At 36.9% G+C, this 19,814-nt stretch overlaps 2 protein-coding genes across 2 annotated transcripts; both read left to right on the top strand.

Annotated features, from left to right (window-relative positions):
• The first annotated feature begins 5,643 nt into the window (after nt 1-5,643).
• Nucleotides 5,644-6,834, top strand: LOC114535447. Its single transcript, XM_028556753.1, has one exon. The coding sequence runs from the start codon at nt 5,644-5,646 to the stop codon at nt 6,832-6,834; it is 1,191 nt and encodes a 396-aa protein (XP_028412554.1).
• Nucleotides 6,835-16,940: 10,106 nt separating this feature from the next.
• LOC114535446 lies at nt 16,941-18,932 on the top strand. The gene is made up of 2 exons (XM_028556752.1): nt 16,941-17,792; nt 18,264-18,932. The coding sequence occupies exons 1-2, from the start codon at nt 16,941-16,943 to the stop codon at nt 18,930-18,932; spliced, it is 1,521 nt and encodes a 506-aa protein (XP_028412553.1).
• The last annotated feature ends 882 nt before the right edge of the window (nt 18,933-19,814 follow it).

Here is a 19,814-nt window from a genome sequence, read left to right as displayed (position 1 = left end):
ACAATGCTCAAGCTATAAACCTGAATGTGATGAGAGAGAATCGAGCACGTAAAAAGAATCTAAGAGCTAATGAAACTTGTGACCAAAGACAAAAAAGATTGGCAAAAAACAGAGAGTATTATCATTTGAGTATTATCATGAGGGTATTATCAGAGTAAGATCAGACTAAGAAAATATGTGAGCAGAAAAACAAAGAATTGTTAGAAAAGTGAGAGAAAACACTTGCTAATGAAAGAAAAAGTATGAAAAGAAAAAGACAACTAATTAAAGAGGTTTAATCACTGGAAGAAAAGAAAGTAAGAGTTGAAAAAAAAAGGCAGTTAAATGAAGCTTATCTTCAAACCCTATCCCCCCAAAAGAGAGAACAATAGCAAATAAAAAAAGAGACTATATTAAAACACAATGACAGCTCATAAAAGAAAATAAAAGATTTGCAAAAGGCACAAAAAAAAGGATTTCTTGATGTCAAGCAGCAAAGGAAATTAACATATATCACAGTCACAATGAAGAAAAAAGTATATCTTATACATCAGACTCAAATGTCAGTGATACTGCTGTAAAACTAATTAGAAACTTCCATTGCTGTATATCTACCAGGCCGTTATACATATGTTGTTCCTGTGATCAATTATGGTATTAGCACAGTGTCTTGCCTGCCAATGGTTTATGATTAGGTAATCCTGAGGCATCTAATAAAAAAAGGGTTGATAATATTGAATGGGTTTGTCAAACTTGTAACAACCACTTAAAGAGGGGGAAAGTTCCACCTTGTGCAATTGCTAATGGCATGGAATTTCCACAAAAACCTTCTTTTTTATCTAAATGAACTAGAATGCCGACTCATTGCTCCTCGGTAAGCATTTCAAAAGATTTTTCAAGCCCCCAGGGGTGGCCAACTGAAAATCACTGGTAATGTCGTCAATGTTCCAGCAGATGTAAATAGCACAGTAAATGTTCTTCCTAGATTATCAGTCTATCAGATGAAGTCGGTACTATTAAAGTTCAACTTAAGCAAACAATACAGTACAAAAGTTCTGGACTTTCGATGAATATAAGACCTCACAAAGTAATGCAAGCAGCTGCATGATTAATTAACACAAGTCCTTTATATCAAGATCAAGAAATCACTATCAACGAGAATTGGTTGAGCAGTTTGCAAGGGTCATTGGATGAGGCTTTTACTAGTATTGAAACATCCATTGATGGAGGTCCTGAAACAACACCAAACACTTCAGAAGATGAATGGAATGAAGATGAAGCTGAGATACCAGCTGGAGTGACTGACAGTATGTTGACTTCTCCAGATTTTGTCAGTAATACTGAAAGAGAAGAAATTTATAATGTTGCACCTGGTAAAGGTAATAGACCATTGAGTATATTTAGAGATCAGTATTCTGAAGAAATGGCATATCCAGGAATACTCCTTGGACAGAAAAGACCAGATGATAAAGAAAGGTTAAAAAGTGTTTACTACAGTGAAATATGTAAATCTGAGTTAAGAGGATCTGTTCGACGGGCTGCCATGTGTGTTGAAAATAATTCTTCAAAGCTAAGAAATTACAAATGAAATTCTTGATTGGTCAATCGCAAATTTTAAAAATGCTCTCCAAAAAGACAAAATAGGTAACAGAACACTTACTGCTGGAGATCTGAAAACTACAAAAGGTTTAGAAACTTTAATAAGCCATGATGATGGTTTCAGATTTCTGAAAACACTCAGAGGTTCGCCTTCTTATTTTGAATGAGCCAAAAAGGACTTATTTGCAATGATTCGTCAATTAGGACCAGCATCATTATTTTGCAGTTTCTCATCAGCAGAGACAAAATGGAATCATTTATTAAGAATTCTTGGTAAACTTATTGATCACAAGGATTATAGTGATGAAGAATTGAACAATCTTACTTGTGAGGAAAAATCTCGGCTGATTCAAAGTGACCCAGTAACCTGTACAAAACATTTTGATTTTCAGTTTAATACTTTCTTAAAAGATATCTTAATGAGTGAATTTTCTCCATTAGGCAAAATTAAAGATTGGTTTTATAGAGTCAAGTACCAACTGCGAGGATCACCTCATATTCATATGTTGATATGGCTAGAAAATGCTCCTCTGTTCGGTGTAGATAAAGATGAAGATCTTGTTGCCTATATTGATGGCATAATTACCTGTAGCAAACCAGAAGATACAGAATTACTTGATCTTGTTAATAGGCAGACAGACACAGACATTCTCACACTTGCAGGAAAAAGTCTAAAAATATTTGCAGATTCAACTATCCACAACCACTAATGAGATTTACTCAGATCCTTTATCCACTGGATGAAGATAAATGATTTTAAGGAAGGTAAAGACATTACTTTTGATGAACTACTGCAAGAGTTAGGTGTTTTGGAATGGCAATATATTCTTGCTATACGATCATCTTTAAATACTTCGACAATCTTCTTAAAAAGAAGTCTAAATGAGTTACGGATTAATAATTACAATCCTGTTTGCCTTCCGGCATGGTGAGCAAACATGGGCATTCAATATGTCTTAGATGTATATGCATGTGCAATGTATTTTGTATCATATATTTCCAAAGGTCAAAAAGGAATGAGTGAATTTCTGCGTAAAGCTTGTGCTGAAGCGAAAGAGGGAAATACAAACATCAAACAGCAAGTTCACAATATTGGGAACAAATTTGAATTCTGTTGAAATATGTGCACAAGAAGCAGTGTATATTGTTTTGCAACTTCCAATGCGAAAGTCTTCACGTAGTGTAATTTTCATTAACACATCTCCTTCTGAAAGAGTCGAATTACTTAAACCATTGAGTGAAATAGAGAAAATGTCTGATGAATCAGAAGAAATTCTGGTGGTCTGGAAGTCTGGTGGTCTTTTAAAAAGATATGTAGAACGACCTGATTGTTTGCAAAATGTGACACTAGCTGACTGGGCAGCATGGTATGACTCTTGTGGTCAAAAAACATATTGGAAAACAAACAAGCCTGACATTGATAATCTTCCATTAGAAAATGATATGAAGATAATGACAATGAGTTGTTAAATGACGATAAACTTCAGGTTGTAAAAGCTCCTGAAAGTATGAAAATGAAGAAAAGATCTCAAGCTAGAGTAATCCGAAACGTCTGGTTTAATAAAGAGGCTCAACCGGAAAAACATTATTACGAGCTAATTATGCTCTTTACTCCTTGGCGGAATGAGCAAACCAATTTGATGGGAAATTATTCTTGTTTTGAAGAGCACTATTTAGCTCGTTATGAAGAAATCAGTAAGCAAATGGAACAATATGCTGTTTGTAATGAAAGTTTGGTCTTTTCATATTTATAATATTTATTGGCATGGCTCCAATCTAATAAAAGGTTAGTATTTATCTTTTCGGCTTTTTTTTTCACTTTCTCTTCTCAAATTTACCATTTCTCTTTCTTTAGGTTCCGGTGGCATATTTTCAAATTATTCACATAATGTCGAAGCTAAAACACTGATAGTTTAAAGGTAAATAATGATTCGTATTAGTAAATGGCAGATATATGCCTCGATTTTCTTTGATAACACAAGTTCTGGCTTTTTACAGTTCAGCTACAGTCACAAAAAATTTTTAAAAAAATGTCACCGTTGCTGTTGCCAAGAGCGTGGATCAACGCGAAATTAACTTGAGAATGAGAAGAATACAACAGAAATTTTGGATATCCTAGCTCGCTCTTTTTTGCTGGTATCTTCTGTCAACATACCACACTCTAATCTGTTCATTACAGCAACAGATGTTAAACTTGAACAAAGTTCTATTCTAAAGCAACGTTGAGCCACTTCACACAAGACAAAGGGAAAATATCATACATTTCTGGAAACTACAACTGAGCAATACACATTTATATCAGTGATGAATGATAGCATTCAATGTTAACTGCTTATCGGATTAATTACAACACTGATAAAATATTGTCAATGAAACTTGCAAACAAGCCACATAGTCTTATGGGATTTATGAACTAGTACTATCACCTCCAGGCTAATTAACGCTAATAAGATATTGTGATGAAGATTGCACAATCTGTACATTCTTGCTCTATCTATGAAATCATACCATATCTCCAGTTAATGGTGATAACCTAATGTCAATGAACCTTGCAGACAAACCGTTTAATCTTACTGAATCGACTGACTTTCAATTTATGAACAAAAATACGAATGTTGTTATAATATAACAAAAGAGATGATGATAATCAGTGACTTTCATGGGACATCACACGAAATAATTTGAAAACGTCTGAAACCTTCTTTCTCTTCTTCCAAACTAAGCTTTATGTTATCAGACAATATGTGCCACCATCCTGGAACCTTACGTCTTTTTTTTAGGTTCTGTCCACCTTTTGTATATTCTCTCTCTTGCAATGTGTTGTATGTGTGTATTTCATAATTTAAATCTGTTTCCAAAAATATGCATTTCTTATCTTTTGTAAAATGTTTTTATCTATGTTTTGATACTGTCATTAAAATGTATTTAATACAATAAAACAATATTATAATATAGATGATGTAATAAAATCTACTTCGCTATAACTGTGCTGTATCTAACTTGCGCATTTTTGCCCTTGCATTCCTCGCCATTATAGCACCCTCTCGTTTGACATTGAACACAACTTGAGAATTTTTGCCAACCCATAGCTTTATCGCAGCCAATGTTTCAGATGCTACCCACATGTACGCATGCCTACCTATTTTATTATTTTTTGTAGCTAGCTTGAAACAACTGTAGTTTACTATGTTTGTTTCATGTAAAAGAAGTATACCACCATTATTAAGCACCCAGGGGTGCATATATCACAGGTCAGAATTGCTCTAATTCACCCCAACATCAATAGCAGTACCCAATAGCAAAAAATACTGATTCTATAAAATACTATTCATAAATGATCACCCTCTCATGCTATATTGAAATCATAAAATAAAATGAGATGAAATTAAATAAAATGAAAAAATGAGATGAACCAGCACTTTTTTAAAAAACACAGAAACCTCAGAAACCAATCTTATGGTTGGAGTTGTGTGTGGATGTTTGGTTGTGGGGTTGATTTCTGTTTAAGGTTGGGGTTAGGTTATTCCTGGACGGTACTGTATTACATACAGATCTTTTACTGCAATTAAACATCCAGAGCATCTTGAAATTGAATGTTCTTCCAAGCGTATGGAGTTATATCAGGGACAAAATTTGATTCAAACATTTGAATGTCACTTTCGGATGTTGTGGCGTTTCATGTAAGAGGCCGTCTTGGTAAAACTGGACCAGTTGCAGGGACCGCGGAGACGGGGGGGGGGGCTTTAGTTCCTGCACATCTTGTGGCTACCAAAATGATTAAAATATTAAAAGTCTGACACTCTGAGAATAAGTGGCAAGTTTTTGCGGACGTGTATTTTCAACTTAGTATCTAATTAAGACGAAGGCTAAGTAGTCTATAATGTGGATCTTACATGAAGTTTTTCAGGAGCTAACCACAGGCTCCAAATTCCGAAAACGAAATTACTATATTTTAAATATAGTTCCTACAAAGTTTCTGGAATGGAGTTTAAACAGATTTTCTTTCTATTTCTATTTCTTCTTGTGAAGGATACAAAGAAAAACTGTAAGTTTATATCAAATACAATGGATGTAGCAAAAGAGATTGTAACATTAATAAAGTTTTCCCCAAAACATGAAAATCTGCTGGGAGAAATACAAGAAAACCTCAAAGAAGGAGAACTGGCCACCCATGGTATAATAAAGCTGTGTCCTACAAGATGGACAGTATGTGCATCATGTTTCCAACGAATTCTGGACAATTACTCAGCTCTTCTTCAAGAATGGATAATTTGTCTAGATGAAAAACTCCAGGCGGAAATATGTGGACGGATAATTGGTTGCCAAGCACAAATGAAAACATATGAGTTCTTCTTTGGATTAAATTTGGGTCAACAGTTGTTTTCACACACTGACAATTTGTCGAAAACATTACAAAGTACAAAGATGTGCGCTGCAAGTGGCCAACGGCTTGCCAGTCTCACGAAAGAAGTCTTACAAAAGATACGAAGTGACGACTGCTTCAAATTATTTTACGAAACTATTTTATTGAAAAGTAAAAATATTCCCTCAATTTCAGAGTCAACATTACTCAGGAAAAGACGTGCACCTGCAAGGTTTGAGATTGGAACTGGTGTGCCATCCTTCCCTACGACATCACAAGATTATTACAAGCAAATATATTTTGAATGCATCAACTTTATGATAAATGCTATTGAGCAGCGGTTCGGCCAGCCAAGTTTTAGTGTATACGAAAAGATGGAATCTTTCTTACTTAAAGTTCTTTACGATCAAGACTATTCCACAGAGTTGCAGTTTCTTGAAGTCAACTACAATGATGACTTGGATATTGGAGCCTTGAAATCCCAACTTGAAGTTTTTAAATTGCTCATGAAGGATACTGATTGTGTGTCTTTTTACGACATCATAGCTAAAATCAGGGAGTTGGTTGAACTAGAACAGAATATGATAAATCACATCATTACAATATGTATTTTGGTTAATCCAGCAACAAGCGCAGGTGCCGAAAGATCATTTTCTCCTGCTCGAAGATTAATGACGTGGCTTCGCTCAATCATGTCACAAGAAAGGTTAAATAACCTGGCGGTAATAAACGGGCATAAGGACAGAACCGACAAACTTAACCTTCTTGGTATTGCCAATGAATTTTGCGATCGAAGCGAGAATAGGAGAAGAAATTTTGGTCGTTTTCTTGAATCAGACAATCATTATGGACAGCATTCAAACATATGTGCTCTTTGTGAAAAAGACTGTTAAAACTCAAAGATTATTTTTATGTTTGTTGTGTTATTTGTTTTTAACGAAAGGCTAAAAATTGTTAACTGAAGATAGTCTTTTACTAGTAAGAAGAATTGTTTTTATATTTGTTAAGGTATCAATTTTGTTGCTTTTTATGATTCTATGGTCTTATAGAGATCTTTGTTAAGTTTCTCTAAAAGTGCAGGAACACAGTTTTCTGAGCTGTTTTATTTATGATTTAGCCTCCCCACCTTCTAATACGCTCCACGGGCCCTGAGTTGGTTTGGGTTGAAAAAATTAATTCTCCCCAAACTTCTGTCACAAGTTACCCGTGTGTTGCCTTGGTAAAGAAACAATTTCATAGCTTCCACACATATTAAATTTTTGAGTTACAGTGCCTTCTCAAATTACTGACGCTGGCAGTGAAATATAACCCAATGTAAACACGAAAATCGCCTCTACTAAAATTGCTATAGTATCCTCATTTTTATATAAAATTTAAAAATGTGTTAACTGAATTAACATTGTACCTTTCTACTTTCCGTATTTGATTTACTTTGTTGGGATATCCGTTTTATTATGAAAAAAATCGTCTTTCAAAACCCCTTGTTCACCAGTGTAAGCGCAAATCTGTTACACTGGGGAATTTTACATTTGAATTTCGCAAAAGTGGTACCTATACACAATTTACGGCTTAGATTAATTAAAACTACTATGCCTAAATTGCTTATAGCTGTTGAGAAACTTATGGGCACGCAAATATTTAAGCAAATATACACCTTGCTTTTCATACGATTTTCATAGGATTATCATTGTTTTGTTTACCTTTGTGACAGGAGCATATAGTTGTATTCAAAAACCATTTATTCAAAGTTGCAGAAACATGGTCTTCAGCAATCTATCCATCTCATATTGATATATCTTCATAGATCAAAGCAATATTATCCTCTACGCGAGTTTCAATGGCGCACAAAACACAAAGACCAGTGTCACACAACTTCCCTCAGATGGGGGAGGAGCAATCGTGAGAGTGAACTGTGAAGCATGTAATTAATAACTAATATTTAATAAATAAAAATGAATGATCTTACATGTAAACGAATATTGAGATTCTAAAAGCTTATTTCAAAACCATACAACATATAAAATCAGTAATACACACAATAATGACATCTTACCTGCAGTATTTAAACCATGATTAATCATGTGTTTAGCATGGGCTGTGCATTCCTTCCTTGACTGAAAAATGGCTTGAACGAGTGTATGAGCAAACATTTAGCAGAGCTAAAATCAGCGATGAAGTTGAAATTTCGCCTCTGTTTTGTTTATTATTTTTTGTCGTTGCAAGTCTGTAATGGCACGTGTTGGTTTTGAAACAGAAGGTCGTTCAAGTTGTTATTTTGTAAAGACTTTCTGGCAAAAACAAGTTGTTATTTTCCGTTTCAGCACAAATATTTACGTCAAATGCATAAATTTGGTTAGCAAATGCGCAATGCGGTTGCCTTGCCTAGCCACGCTATGTCTGTCACAAAAAAAAAACACTGTGTTTCTATGTTTTTGCATGAAATCCGGTTCATGCTACACAAAAACACCCTACCTAGCTTAGGTTACTCATTCTACGCTGAGGCTCAAATATGGATGCTTGCAAGAAAGCAAAGGTTTATGCTACAATTCTATTCGCATTGCGAGACAAAAATTTTATCTTTATTCTACCTCGATCAAAGCTATATCTACGCGCATGATAGTTAAATTTGGTGCGTTTGCAAACCAAACTTGTTTCAGTTAGCAATTGTCACGCTAAGTGTTTTGATAAGCGCTGCTAAAATCGGTTTAGTTGTTATATTGCATGCTAATTCTTAGTTTAATAAGTATATCTCATTTATGTCAATTATCAAGTATACTCGCATTAATTTCATGTGATAGGCTACTATAGTTTGTCTGCTTACAATATTCTCAATCGACTCATTCGACCCAAACCTGTATATATCCTGTTAATAAATTATCAAAATTCCTATGTTGAGTGCGTTTCATTCTACGCACTGCGTCTACATCTGTAGATTTATTGGGAACTCGTTCACATTGAATTTCTGTCCCAGTGAAGCTACATTAGTTCGAATTTGATGCATTGTTAAAGGAACTTGAGGAATTTACCCTATGTCAAACCGTTTCGGATTTCATCGCTGTCATTGCGGTTGTTAGATTTATCTCTACGGATCAATTAATGCATCCTTAGAATGGACACAATTAAATTAAGAGCGATTAACGTTAAATACCTATGGCTCCCAAACAGGGGCAACTTCAACAATTGAAGAAAGCGCGCAGTTTGACAAAGGCAAACGTAACTAGAAAACTAAATAAAATTAGGGAATGATGGACAATTCTGATAATCTGCCAGCTATCAAGGATCTTTTGACCGAATTGCCTGATGTTTTAAATGAATTTCATACGGCGCACAAGGCCTATCATTCTCAAATTTGTGACGAAAACGAGTTGCATGACTCCGAAGAATATCGCTACGCCGTCTGAACATTGAAAAGTCTTTTAAGGATCATCACATTTCGGACTCCCACAGCGGTCATATTCGGCCAGAAGATTCGATCAGTCTAGTAGGTTCCCGCGTATCGTCTGGTTCAAACTTGCTATGTGGTTCGGCAACAAGTTTTAGCAGTTTGAAAGCGACGGCCGCTGCTAAGAAGGCTGCCTTAGAATCGCAGGCTAAAACCTTACGTTGTGTCCATCAGCTCGAAATGGCGGAGCTCACCCTGCAACAACGAAAGAAAGAGTTACAGCTGAGCAGAGAAATAGCCGCTGCCGAAGCTGAAAGAGACGTGTACGAGCAAGCCGAGGCCCAAGATCTTAAGCAATCCAACCCTTCCCTTCTATTAGACGCTCATACCGGAAGGTCAAAGAATCCCTTCACAACCGAACCCACAGTGGACAACCAACATCTAAGTATGGAAAATACTCCCAAGATCAATTTGAGGCAGGACTTTGCCAGCAACTCAACATCTACTCCACGTGACAATCGTTCCGACAAATTGTTGAAATACAAGACCAACAAAGCAACGCTCTCCAACAACTTATCCACCAACAGCAACAGGGTGTCTTAGCTGTGACTCTGCCCCAAGCAAGTATGCCAGTCTTCAGCGGAAACCCTGTCGACTATTGCGATTTCATCCGCTCCTTCGAGCATCTGATTGAGTCAAAAACCACAAGCCCAAATGCACGACTCTACTACCTTGTTCAACACACCAGCAGTTCTGTACAGGAACTCATGAAAAGCTGTCTTTCGATGAAAGAGGACGAAGGATACGCAGAAGCTAGAAAACTCCTCAAAGAACGTTATGGAAAGGAGTACCGGTGCGCCGTCGCCCACCTTCAACGGCTGGTCGACTGTCCACCAATCAAGAGCGAAGACGCGAACGCCCTTCAGCAATTCTCAATACAACTAACCAGTTGCACAAACACGCTGGAGAAGATTGGATACCTACATAAGCTAAATAACTCGGAAAATCTGAAAAGGATAGTCGAACGCCTACCCTATGCGATGAGAGTCAAATGGCGAGACACAGTAGATCGGATTGTTAGACACAGTAGATTGGGTAGAAGAGCACGATGTCACAATAAAGGACATTAACAAATTTGTAACTGCCAAGGCAAGGGCTGCAAATCATCCAGTCTTCGGAAAGATCGCCATAGAGAAACCCAAGCCGCTCAAGCAGAATCAGAGGACATCACAATATGGAAAGGCTACAGGTTTCGCAAATATTACCACCACGTCTCTGGTCACTCTGGCATAGAATACACATTATCTTTAATAAGAGAGCAATTTTAAATAATCAAGGCATAGGCTACAGTTCGAAAGATATTGAATGCGTGTGTTAGCTGCAGAAAAAGACAGTCTCCTGTCGTCGAACAAAAGATGGCAGGCCTCCCGGCAGATCGCGTAACCTACGGAAAACCCCCATTTTCCTTTACTGGTGTAGATTGCTTCGGCTCGTTCTGTATACGCCGTGGAAGAATGAGTGCGAAACGATATGGTATTATCTTCACCTGTTTAACAACTCAAGCAATCCATGTAGAAGTAGCAAATTCTTTGGATACGGAATCCTTCATAAATGGTTTACGAAGATTCATCGCAAGACGGGGCCAACCTGAGGAAATGCGGTTGGACAATGGAGGTAATTTCGTAAAAGGCAAAAAAGAACTTCGGCAAGAAATCGAAAAATAGAACCAAAATAAAATCCATGACTTCCTTGTGCAACATAGTATTAAATGGACATTTAATCCACCTGCAGGCTCACACCACGGCGGGGTGTGGGACTGATGTATAAGAACAGTTCGAAAGGTAATGAGAGCTATTACCAAGGAACAGTCACTCGATGACGAAGGCCTCAACACATTGATGTGCGAGGTCGAAGCTATCGTCAATGGACAGGATCAACAAGGAAATGCAAGGGCAGGCATGTGATCATCTTATGAAGCTCTATGGCAAGCTTGCCCAAGCTGGATCTCGTAAGTTCTCCTGAAGTTCATACAAGTTATCCTGAAGTTCATATGAATGGCAGTAATAAAGTTGAATAACTAGAGAATATAATTCAATTTTTTAGCTAACTAGATAAAAATATATTGTGATATAGCTGTTGCATTTAATTAATAATAATATTATTTCCCGGAAAAAGAGTCATATAACAGCAAACAAAAAGGCAATAAACAGAATGATACTCGTTTTAAACATTGTTGGTTTTGACTCAAAGTAATATTCTTTTGTTTAGCTATTTGCAGACAGTGTCATGACATTCACGGCGTACGCATGCAATGTGAATGTACCTGGATATGACCTATAAACCCTGAAGAAAATACAATGAATGCAGTCCCAGTTGAGAAAGAATACTTAAGACCAAGGTAAGTATGTTTTTTGTTTCAATGTTTCTTTCTCGTCCCTAAAAAGGATAATGAAAAAAAACTGTTGCTACCTTTTACTGGCACGCTATTTTACACGTTTTATGAAAATTCTTTTTATTGACCTCACAGGTCAATTCAATGACTGAATGACAACATTACCAGACTGTGCTGAACCTGAAGAGAGGAGGGGGGAATATGTACCGCTGCCACTTGTCTAGTGATGTCCACACCTGATGTGTGTATCGTTACATTTAGGTATTCTGATGACACCTTATGCAAGGAAGAGAGTTACAAGCCCAGCATCACAAACTATGTGCACCACACTGTGGACTCCAGGATGCTGGACTAGGTTTGGTAGTGACAGTGAAGAAGAAGATACAAACGAAAGTAACAGTACAATAAGTGTACAATAGTACAAAGTAAGTGTACAATAAAGCTATTGAAAATTTGTATGCTGTGGCTCTAAGAAAAAACCGATCTGAATTAACGAATCAACTTCAAAATGACTGGGACATTACTTCCCAAAAAGGGAAAGACATGTATGTAGAGAAGGCAACCGAGGCCAGCAAACTAATCTGCAAAGTCATCAAAGCGGTGACAAGATTGACAGTGATATTCCAATACATGCAATATTGCAAGGATGAAAAAATCAACCCTCTTAGCCGCTCGACTCCATATTAAATCTTGGAAGTAAGGAAGGCATCTCTTGCAGGCTTAAACAATACAGCAGCAGACGGATCAACTGCTTTTCAAACTCTACAGTCGATCGTTGAACAGCTTGTTCAAGTGGGAGCAAATAAGAAGTGGAGCCAAAACATCAGTAAGAGACCAAACAATATTTCAGTATGATCAGGCTAAACAATATTTGAAGACTGATTTCAAAACTCATTACCTGTAATGTGAAAGTTTATGTGCTGATCATTGCACTTGGTGATCCTGATAAAGTCAATTTCCAGACCAAGTGCACGCATCGTCACTCTGTTATTTGTGAAAGCTGTGAGAGCTTGAAAGCATTATTTGTTGAGTTATCAGAGAAAATTGTTGAACATCAGGATACATCTGTCTCCCAGAATCACAGTGAGGGTTTGCTTTATGATTGTAAGGCATCACATTCTTCACAGAAGTCACATTCTTCAATGGAAAGCCCATACTCTATGAGGAATTAACCAAGAGAAGGCTAAACAAAACATTATTGCAAGTTTAGATGATTCGTTCAGAAGCGACTCAGGGAAAAGCAGTCAGAATGGTTTGGAAAGAGAGGGTTAGGCTGGCACATTAGCAGGGTCGTCTCGAAGAACAGTGAGACAAAGACTTAGGATGTAACTTCATACGCGCACCTGCTTAGTGAATGTAATGAAGAATGGTTTTCTCTTTTCCTCTCTAATTGAAGATCTACTTCGAGTTGTGAAGACCAGTTTGCCGTCTGTAAACAAAGCTTACCTATGTTCGGACAAATCTGGTTGCTATCACAAAAATACTGTAAAAATACTCACGTAAATACTGTAACGAAGGTCATGACGTATTAAATGCAGATGACATGTATGCCGCTATCAAGAAGTATCCTGTCAAAGGAAAAACTGCATCTGTGCGCTAAATTGATGAGTCAAAGAAAAACATTGAATAGAAGAAGATACAGAAATTTGGCTCATAATCATAATTTTGAGTTTGTAGAAGACAACACTATTAAAGTTTGGAAAGCATTTGGAGTTGGGGATGGGAAAAATGGGAAGAAAGTTCTGTTTTAATAAAGCGACAACAAACAATCAACTGGACTTAGAGTGCATAAAGAGTTCATGGGAATCAGTTTAAGAAGGCAAAAGAAACTAGAGGCTGTAGAAGATGTGGATGCTTTGAGAGTGGGTAAATACGTACTGCACTGTTACGATCAATGTTCAGAAAGTGGCTACCTCTCATAAATCTATATCTCAATTGGAAAGTGGCAACTTTTAGATGGGATGGGCGTTGAGCAAGGCAAGAACTGGTGGCGCTTGTTTCCCAGGGAAGACTATATTTGGTAGCCAAGTTTGATTATGGCCAAAAGACAGGGGAAAAGTGTGATCCAGTACAGGTTTCAACAGATATAAGAAAAGCTAAAAGTGAAGACAGGCTGTTTATTAGAGAAGAGTGGCTGACAGCTACCCAAGTGAAGGGGTTTTTTCCTCATTTTGTTACTTTCCTCCTTGAAGACATTCCTTTAGGGAGATTATTTCGATTTTATACTCTGTATATGTGTAGTTGCTATTCTGTACTGTATGTTCTGGCCACATGGAGCAGGCAATGTTGATATGACAAATAATTGGTGGACGAAGAGCTTATTGTCCCACACCTGACCGGCATATCATGCAGAAAAAATGCAATGGAAATGTAATATTTATTGGCTGTCACGCATTAATTAACAAAATCGTGACCAGCGCACATGAAAAACATGCTGCTCATAAATAATATGATTGGCTGCCATATAAAATCCAGTAAATAGACCGAAAATAAATAGCAGAATCTGTAAGTATCAGAGTGTAAACAACTAAAAGCGTATGTATAATGGTTTACAAGGAAGAATTGCAAAACTCTGATACAAAGGATCCTGTGACTAGTCAGAGCTCTTTATTAAAATGATATTAAAACATAGCCAACCTGTTATTGCCAATCAGGAAAACTTATTGAAAGTAACAAAAGGAGCAAAACAATGTGCTCCAATTGGGAAAGAAAGTGATAGAAAAGGTGCATAGTTTTGCCGTAACTTATACAGGGGTTTTCAAATGCAGCATTAAGCTCTGTTGTTGTGATTGTTTGTAGAACTGCTTGTGAAGCAGACTGCTTGAAGACTTTTGAAGTTAAAGCCAGGCCTGGGAATGACAGGATTGCCAATTTAGTGCTGTGAAGACTTGATTGGTCTCAGACTTTTTCGCGGGTTCTTGTGTTATGGTCTGTTTGAATTAATAGAATAGAAGCAATGATGGATAGATATATTCCCTGAGGCTGTGTGGGACAGAACATCAATTGTGACAGAAGGTAGCGGAATCCAAAGTTGCTCAAATTCGATGTCATGGACAGTCGAGGTTGGATGGTTCTGTCAGTTATGCGCATGCACAAAATTTGAATGACTAAAGACTGGTAATCAGTAACATCCGTATTGGCCCAGGCAAAATGTTTATATTTCAAATACAGTGTTGACAATTTACCATTTTTTTCAAAAAGCCATTTAAAAGGTTTGATGCAATGAAAGAGGAAAGAAAATATATTATAAAGATGCAAAGAATCAACCTCGTACCCAGGGTCTTTACTTGTGGTGGTGGGGAGTAAAGACCCTGGCTGCGGCTGGTCACGTGAACCCCCAGATTCTGGGGGAAAATTGAAATTGCGCTTAGGGAGGGGTGCTAGAGGCTCGCGTTGTTAAGGCGTTCAGAAAATTTCATTTTTTTGTATTGTACTCGCGTTCATTTTGATCATAAAACCATACATATAGGCTCGAATATATGAATGTTTTTTCAGAAACAGGATTACAGTTATAATATCCTGTCCTGGAACACGGGAAGTATTAAATTACATTTTAAGTATGGAGATATTATCAAATTTCAAATACCTATTCATTCAATCGAGCGATGGCAAGCAAAGACACGCCGAAAAAGCTCTACGCGAAAAAAACCGAGGCAAATATTTCACGTTGCAGACTTTGTTATTGTGTTACTGACCCGAAGCACAGTAAAAATTTGTTTCGAAGTCAGAATCTGATAACTTTGCACAATGCGGAGACAGTATATGGTAGTGAATTGCCACATGGAAACGACCTTCCTCATCAAATTTGTTCTGCCTGTGAAAGAAGGCTGAACAATGCGATAAAGTTAAGGGATATCATCATTAAGACTCAACAGAAACTACAGGAGAATGTTCGAGCAAAACGATGTGTGGAAGTTTCTCCGTCTGTTATCCCCTCAGCTAAAGTGCGCACAGCTGGGACTTCACGGCGACGAAGTATTGACTTCGGTAATGTTGCTGCCGAAAAATCTCCAAATGTAAGTGTTCGTGATATTTTAAAGCTTCTGATATCTTTAGTTATTCTCATCTCTATATATTTTTAAATATAATTTATGTTTAAACATAGTTCTCGTCCGTATTATTGTTGAATATTTTGCGGCATATTTAATATTCATGAATACTTTCATTGTTCCCATGAATGAATTCATTCACCCGCTAAGAATGAATTTATTCACACGTCTGAATTGACCTCTAAACAGAACAATGACTCAATTTTACGCTGCATTTCAGTATTCATGTTTTATACAGTATCGTTTTGTGCTTAATGTCAAGTTACAAGACCTTTCACCACTTCCAAAATTTCAAAATATGGTATATTATAAAATATATATTGGCATGTATAGATGACAGTGTGACAATATGTTAATTAAGGTCGATGCCTCAGAAGTTCTTATTGAGGCAAACAAGGAACTGATTGAAGTGGCAAGAAGAAGTGATGAATCTGTCCTCAGGCAACGAAATTATTATGGTTTATCTTGTTAGGATTGGATGTCTGATGTTGTAAAGGAGATGGCCACCAGATGTCCAACAGTGCATAAATTCCTCTGTGGTCTGTTGGAAAGCAGCATCTATCCAGCAAAGAAGAACCCTGCAATTTGCTTGATATATGGCATTGTGATGTTTTTACGATGCCATGAATTGAGCAGAATTCAAAGGATCAATTCTGTTTTATTAATCGAAGGTCAAGCATCTGTAAATATAAGTCACTTTAAATAGTCCTTAATTAATGACAACCTCATACCCAGGGTCTTTACTGTGTACAAGGTTGAATTAATGAATGATTGACAAAAGATTGACCTGTTTGCCAATATCTTGAGTTTGTTTAAATGGTGTCAAGCAGATGTGTAACTAGAGCACTAATTGAGGGGGGTGAATATTCATATATTAACCCCCAAATGTACGCATATACTGTACATGTGTTTAAAAAAAAACGCAGGCAGAACAGAACATATGAATATTCACCCCACCAATTACCACTCTAGTTACGCCCCTAGTGTCAAGCAATACATGACCAGCATGAAGCATGATTCTTTTAAATTTATTGACATCATTAAACATAACTTATTAGTACAAAATAGGTTATGTTTGGACCTAGACTGGGATCACTACCTATATCTTATCTATTTTTCAAAAGCAGTGTGTGAGCTCAATATATTTTCCTGAACTTAATCCTTCTACTTTTCATAATGTTTCAGCTGATTTCCCGTTTAAACAAGTATGGTCTGTGCCTTGAGCCTATGAAGAAATACCCAATTCTAGAAGACATTGGAAAGAGTTTTATAGATCATGCAGCAGAGTTGGTGAAGTCTGGACATAAATTTGTGTATGTGTTAGACAACATTGACTGGGAGGAGAAGGCCCATGACATGAGGCAGAATGTGCAAAACAGGAGTGTTCATGCTGTGGCAACAAGTATTGTATTTAATCGAGCTTCTGATGAAGGATTGCCCGATTCTGGTCCACAGCAAAGTCTTAAAGATTGCAATGTCCACCAGCTGGTGAATATCAATCGACTGGAATCTGAGGCAATCAGAAGCAGATATAGAATACTTGTTGCCAGGCTTTTGTTTGAACATTTTCCTGCTTTTGCAATATTCAAGCCATATATACCTGGAGCCACTGATTGCCAACAAACCAAGAATATGTCAGCCAAGTCAGAAGTTGTGACAATGCCCATCTTAATGAAAGATGAAAAGAAATATTCAGAATGTGTGGATGTATTGGATCAGCTTGAGAAGTGGACGGAAGAAATATATGCAGCTGCTGGGCTATGTTCCCCCTCAGAACCTGATGATGCCGCACCAAGCATTGGGACCACATCCAGACCTGATCAACCAGCCTCACACGTACCACCTGCTACAACTGATGATGATCCTTTACATGGTGTAAAAATACCTTGCTTTGGTGATCAACTCACTCGAGTCAGATTTGCTGGGGCAAAGGATCTTAGAGCTGGATGCCATTCAGCTAAACAGAGACTGGATCATCTATATCCGTTTTGTATTGTCGACTGGCACACCAAAAGAAGTTTTTTGAAGGTACAATTGACTTTGTGCCACTTTGCCTAAAAAAATTCTTAGCATTTGATTTCTTCAGTAATTATAACATTGGAAGGCTTGATATGCTATAATTTAATTAAATTTGAAATTGACTGCTTGTAAGTAGAGCCTTACATTTTTTCACATTTTTAAGACGAGTACCAGGTGTTACAATAAAACTAGCCCTGCTTACATGCATTAGAGTTTATTTCAGTTGGTTAAATTTTTTTGTGACACCTGTTAAAAGTACAAAAATTGTGTTAAATTGTGAAATATTTGTACCATTTCAAATACCAGTAATTTACTTTTGAGTTTTAAAGCAGTCACATATAACATTTGATGTACAGGTGATTTTTTATATCCTGAACTGAATGTACTTTGTGATCTGGCTCCAAATTTGCCTTTGAAAAGTTCATTATGTTTATAAATCAAATGTGCAATATTAATATTTTACCATGTAATATTCTACAGACAGTGTTCAAGAGACTTTACAAGAACTCCGGGAGAGAGAAAGGAACGCTGCGATTCTTTAGAGAGAAGCTGAACCGACGAAATGTCACTGTCGACGTAAAGCACTATGAGGACTGTGAGCAGCTGTTTTACAGTGTTGGTAAGTGTTTTGTGATTGAGGCCCTTTTGGAATTTTTCCAAATGGACGACACAAAACACAAGCCAGCAGCAAACGGTCCTCATAGTGTTCATGTATTGCAAGAAGAATACAGAAAGAGCTATATTGTCCAGGTGCTTGACAAATTTATTGATGAGTTTCTTTTCATTGATGATGAGGATGTGTATGATGAAGATGAAGATGGAGACAACATTGAAGATGATGGTGTTTGGAGCTATGGAATCAACATCATAAAGTGTTTTATGCTCCTTAATGATTTCAAGGATGCTGTATCCTCAGGCAATGGTGAACACCTCCTAATCCTGCGAAAACAACTGCTGGTTCACTTTTTTGCAACATCAGGATTTAATGAGTTCGCTATTGAAATGCTCATCAATATCCTACAGTCCAAAGTGTTGCTCTCAACCGTCGAAGCTCATCGCTGTAAATGGGCTGCTACAGTGAATTGGAAAGGTGGTGCTGGCAAAAATATTGAAATTGATCTTTCCAAGAAAACAGGAACTGTGAGATGAAGAAGTTGATTCGTGCAATGGGTGCCAACAAGACTGACAAGGCAATAAGCAGAGCAAGTAAAGCATCAGGAGGAGTAACAAAAATAGTGGAGGCATTTGAACATCAAGTGAACATTCATCCGAAGTCAACCACTCACTCACACAAATCCGCAACTGATGACGAAAAAATTATAAGCAGAGACATAAGAGTCTTGAAGCCTTTCAAGAAGGATGGAAGATCATTTGAGTCTTTTCCAAATATTTCATGTAATCCCACCCAAGCATTAGACAAGGATAAGTTTACAACATGGATTGATAGGCACAAGAAAAATATTTTAATGCACTATCCTTCAGAAGATGCCGAACTGTCACACGAGTGATAATTGCCTGTGCCACAAAACTGTGAGTAATCTACCTCAAACAAGTATTTGATAGTTTTAAGTGAACTGCTAAGGTTTTGATTGAATCAATGTTTGCCACTAATTGATCTGTAAATTACAAATGCAAAATTTCTTTCATCTTAACCCATTGTCCAAAAATGAGAATTTTTTAGGCACACAAAATTGTATTCTGCTACAGGTTTTAAAATCATGGCAATAATTGTCAATCATTTTGGAACCTCAGGGGCATGCAATTATGTATGTTCAAGAAATAGTTGTTTTGGAAAATGTTTAATTTGCCCTATACTATAAATATAGAGTAGTATTTGAGGCTCATGAATTGAAAAGATGAGAAATTTGTTATATGATGATTGTTTTCTATTTATTGACAATGTCGATTGTATCGATTTTGATTGTATCACACATTTCATGAAACAAAAAAATTGTTTTCAATGGTTGTAATTGTAAAGAAATCTAATACTTACAGAAACTTTAGTAGAGAATGCACTATTAGCCTATAGAA

Source organism: Dendronephthya gigantea, unplaced genomic scaffold (genome assembly GCF_004324835.1).
Source record: "Dendronephthya gigantea isolate DGI-Jeju-01 unplaced genomic scaffold, DenGig_1.0 000118F, whole genome shotgun sequence".
In the NCBI taxonomy this organism is placed as follows: Eukaryota; Metazoa; Cnidaria; class Anthozoa; order Malacalcyonacea; family Nephtheidae; genus Dendronephthya; species Dendronephthya gigantea.
The sequence above is the reverse complement of the archived record's forward strand: the minus strand, read 5'-3'. Positions and strand labels throughout refer to the sequence as shown.

Coding starts and splice junctions, on each gene's coding strand:
- LOC114535447 (XM_028556753.1), top strand. CDS start 5,644: ATGGATGTAGCAAAAGAGATTGTAACATTAATAAAGTTTTCCCCAAAA.
- LOC114535446 (XM_028556752.1), top strand. CDS start 16,941: ATGTTTCAGCTGATTTCCCGTTTAAACAAGTATGGTCTGTGCCTTGAG. Junction 17,793..18,263: donor CCAAAAGAAGTTTTTTGAAG/GTACAATTGACT, acceptor AATATTCTACAG/ACAGTGTTCAAGAGACTTTA.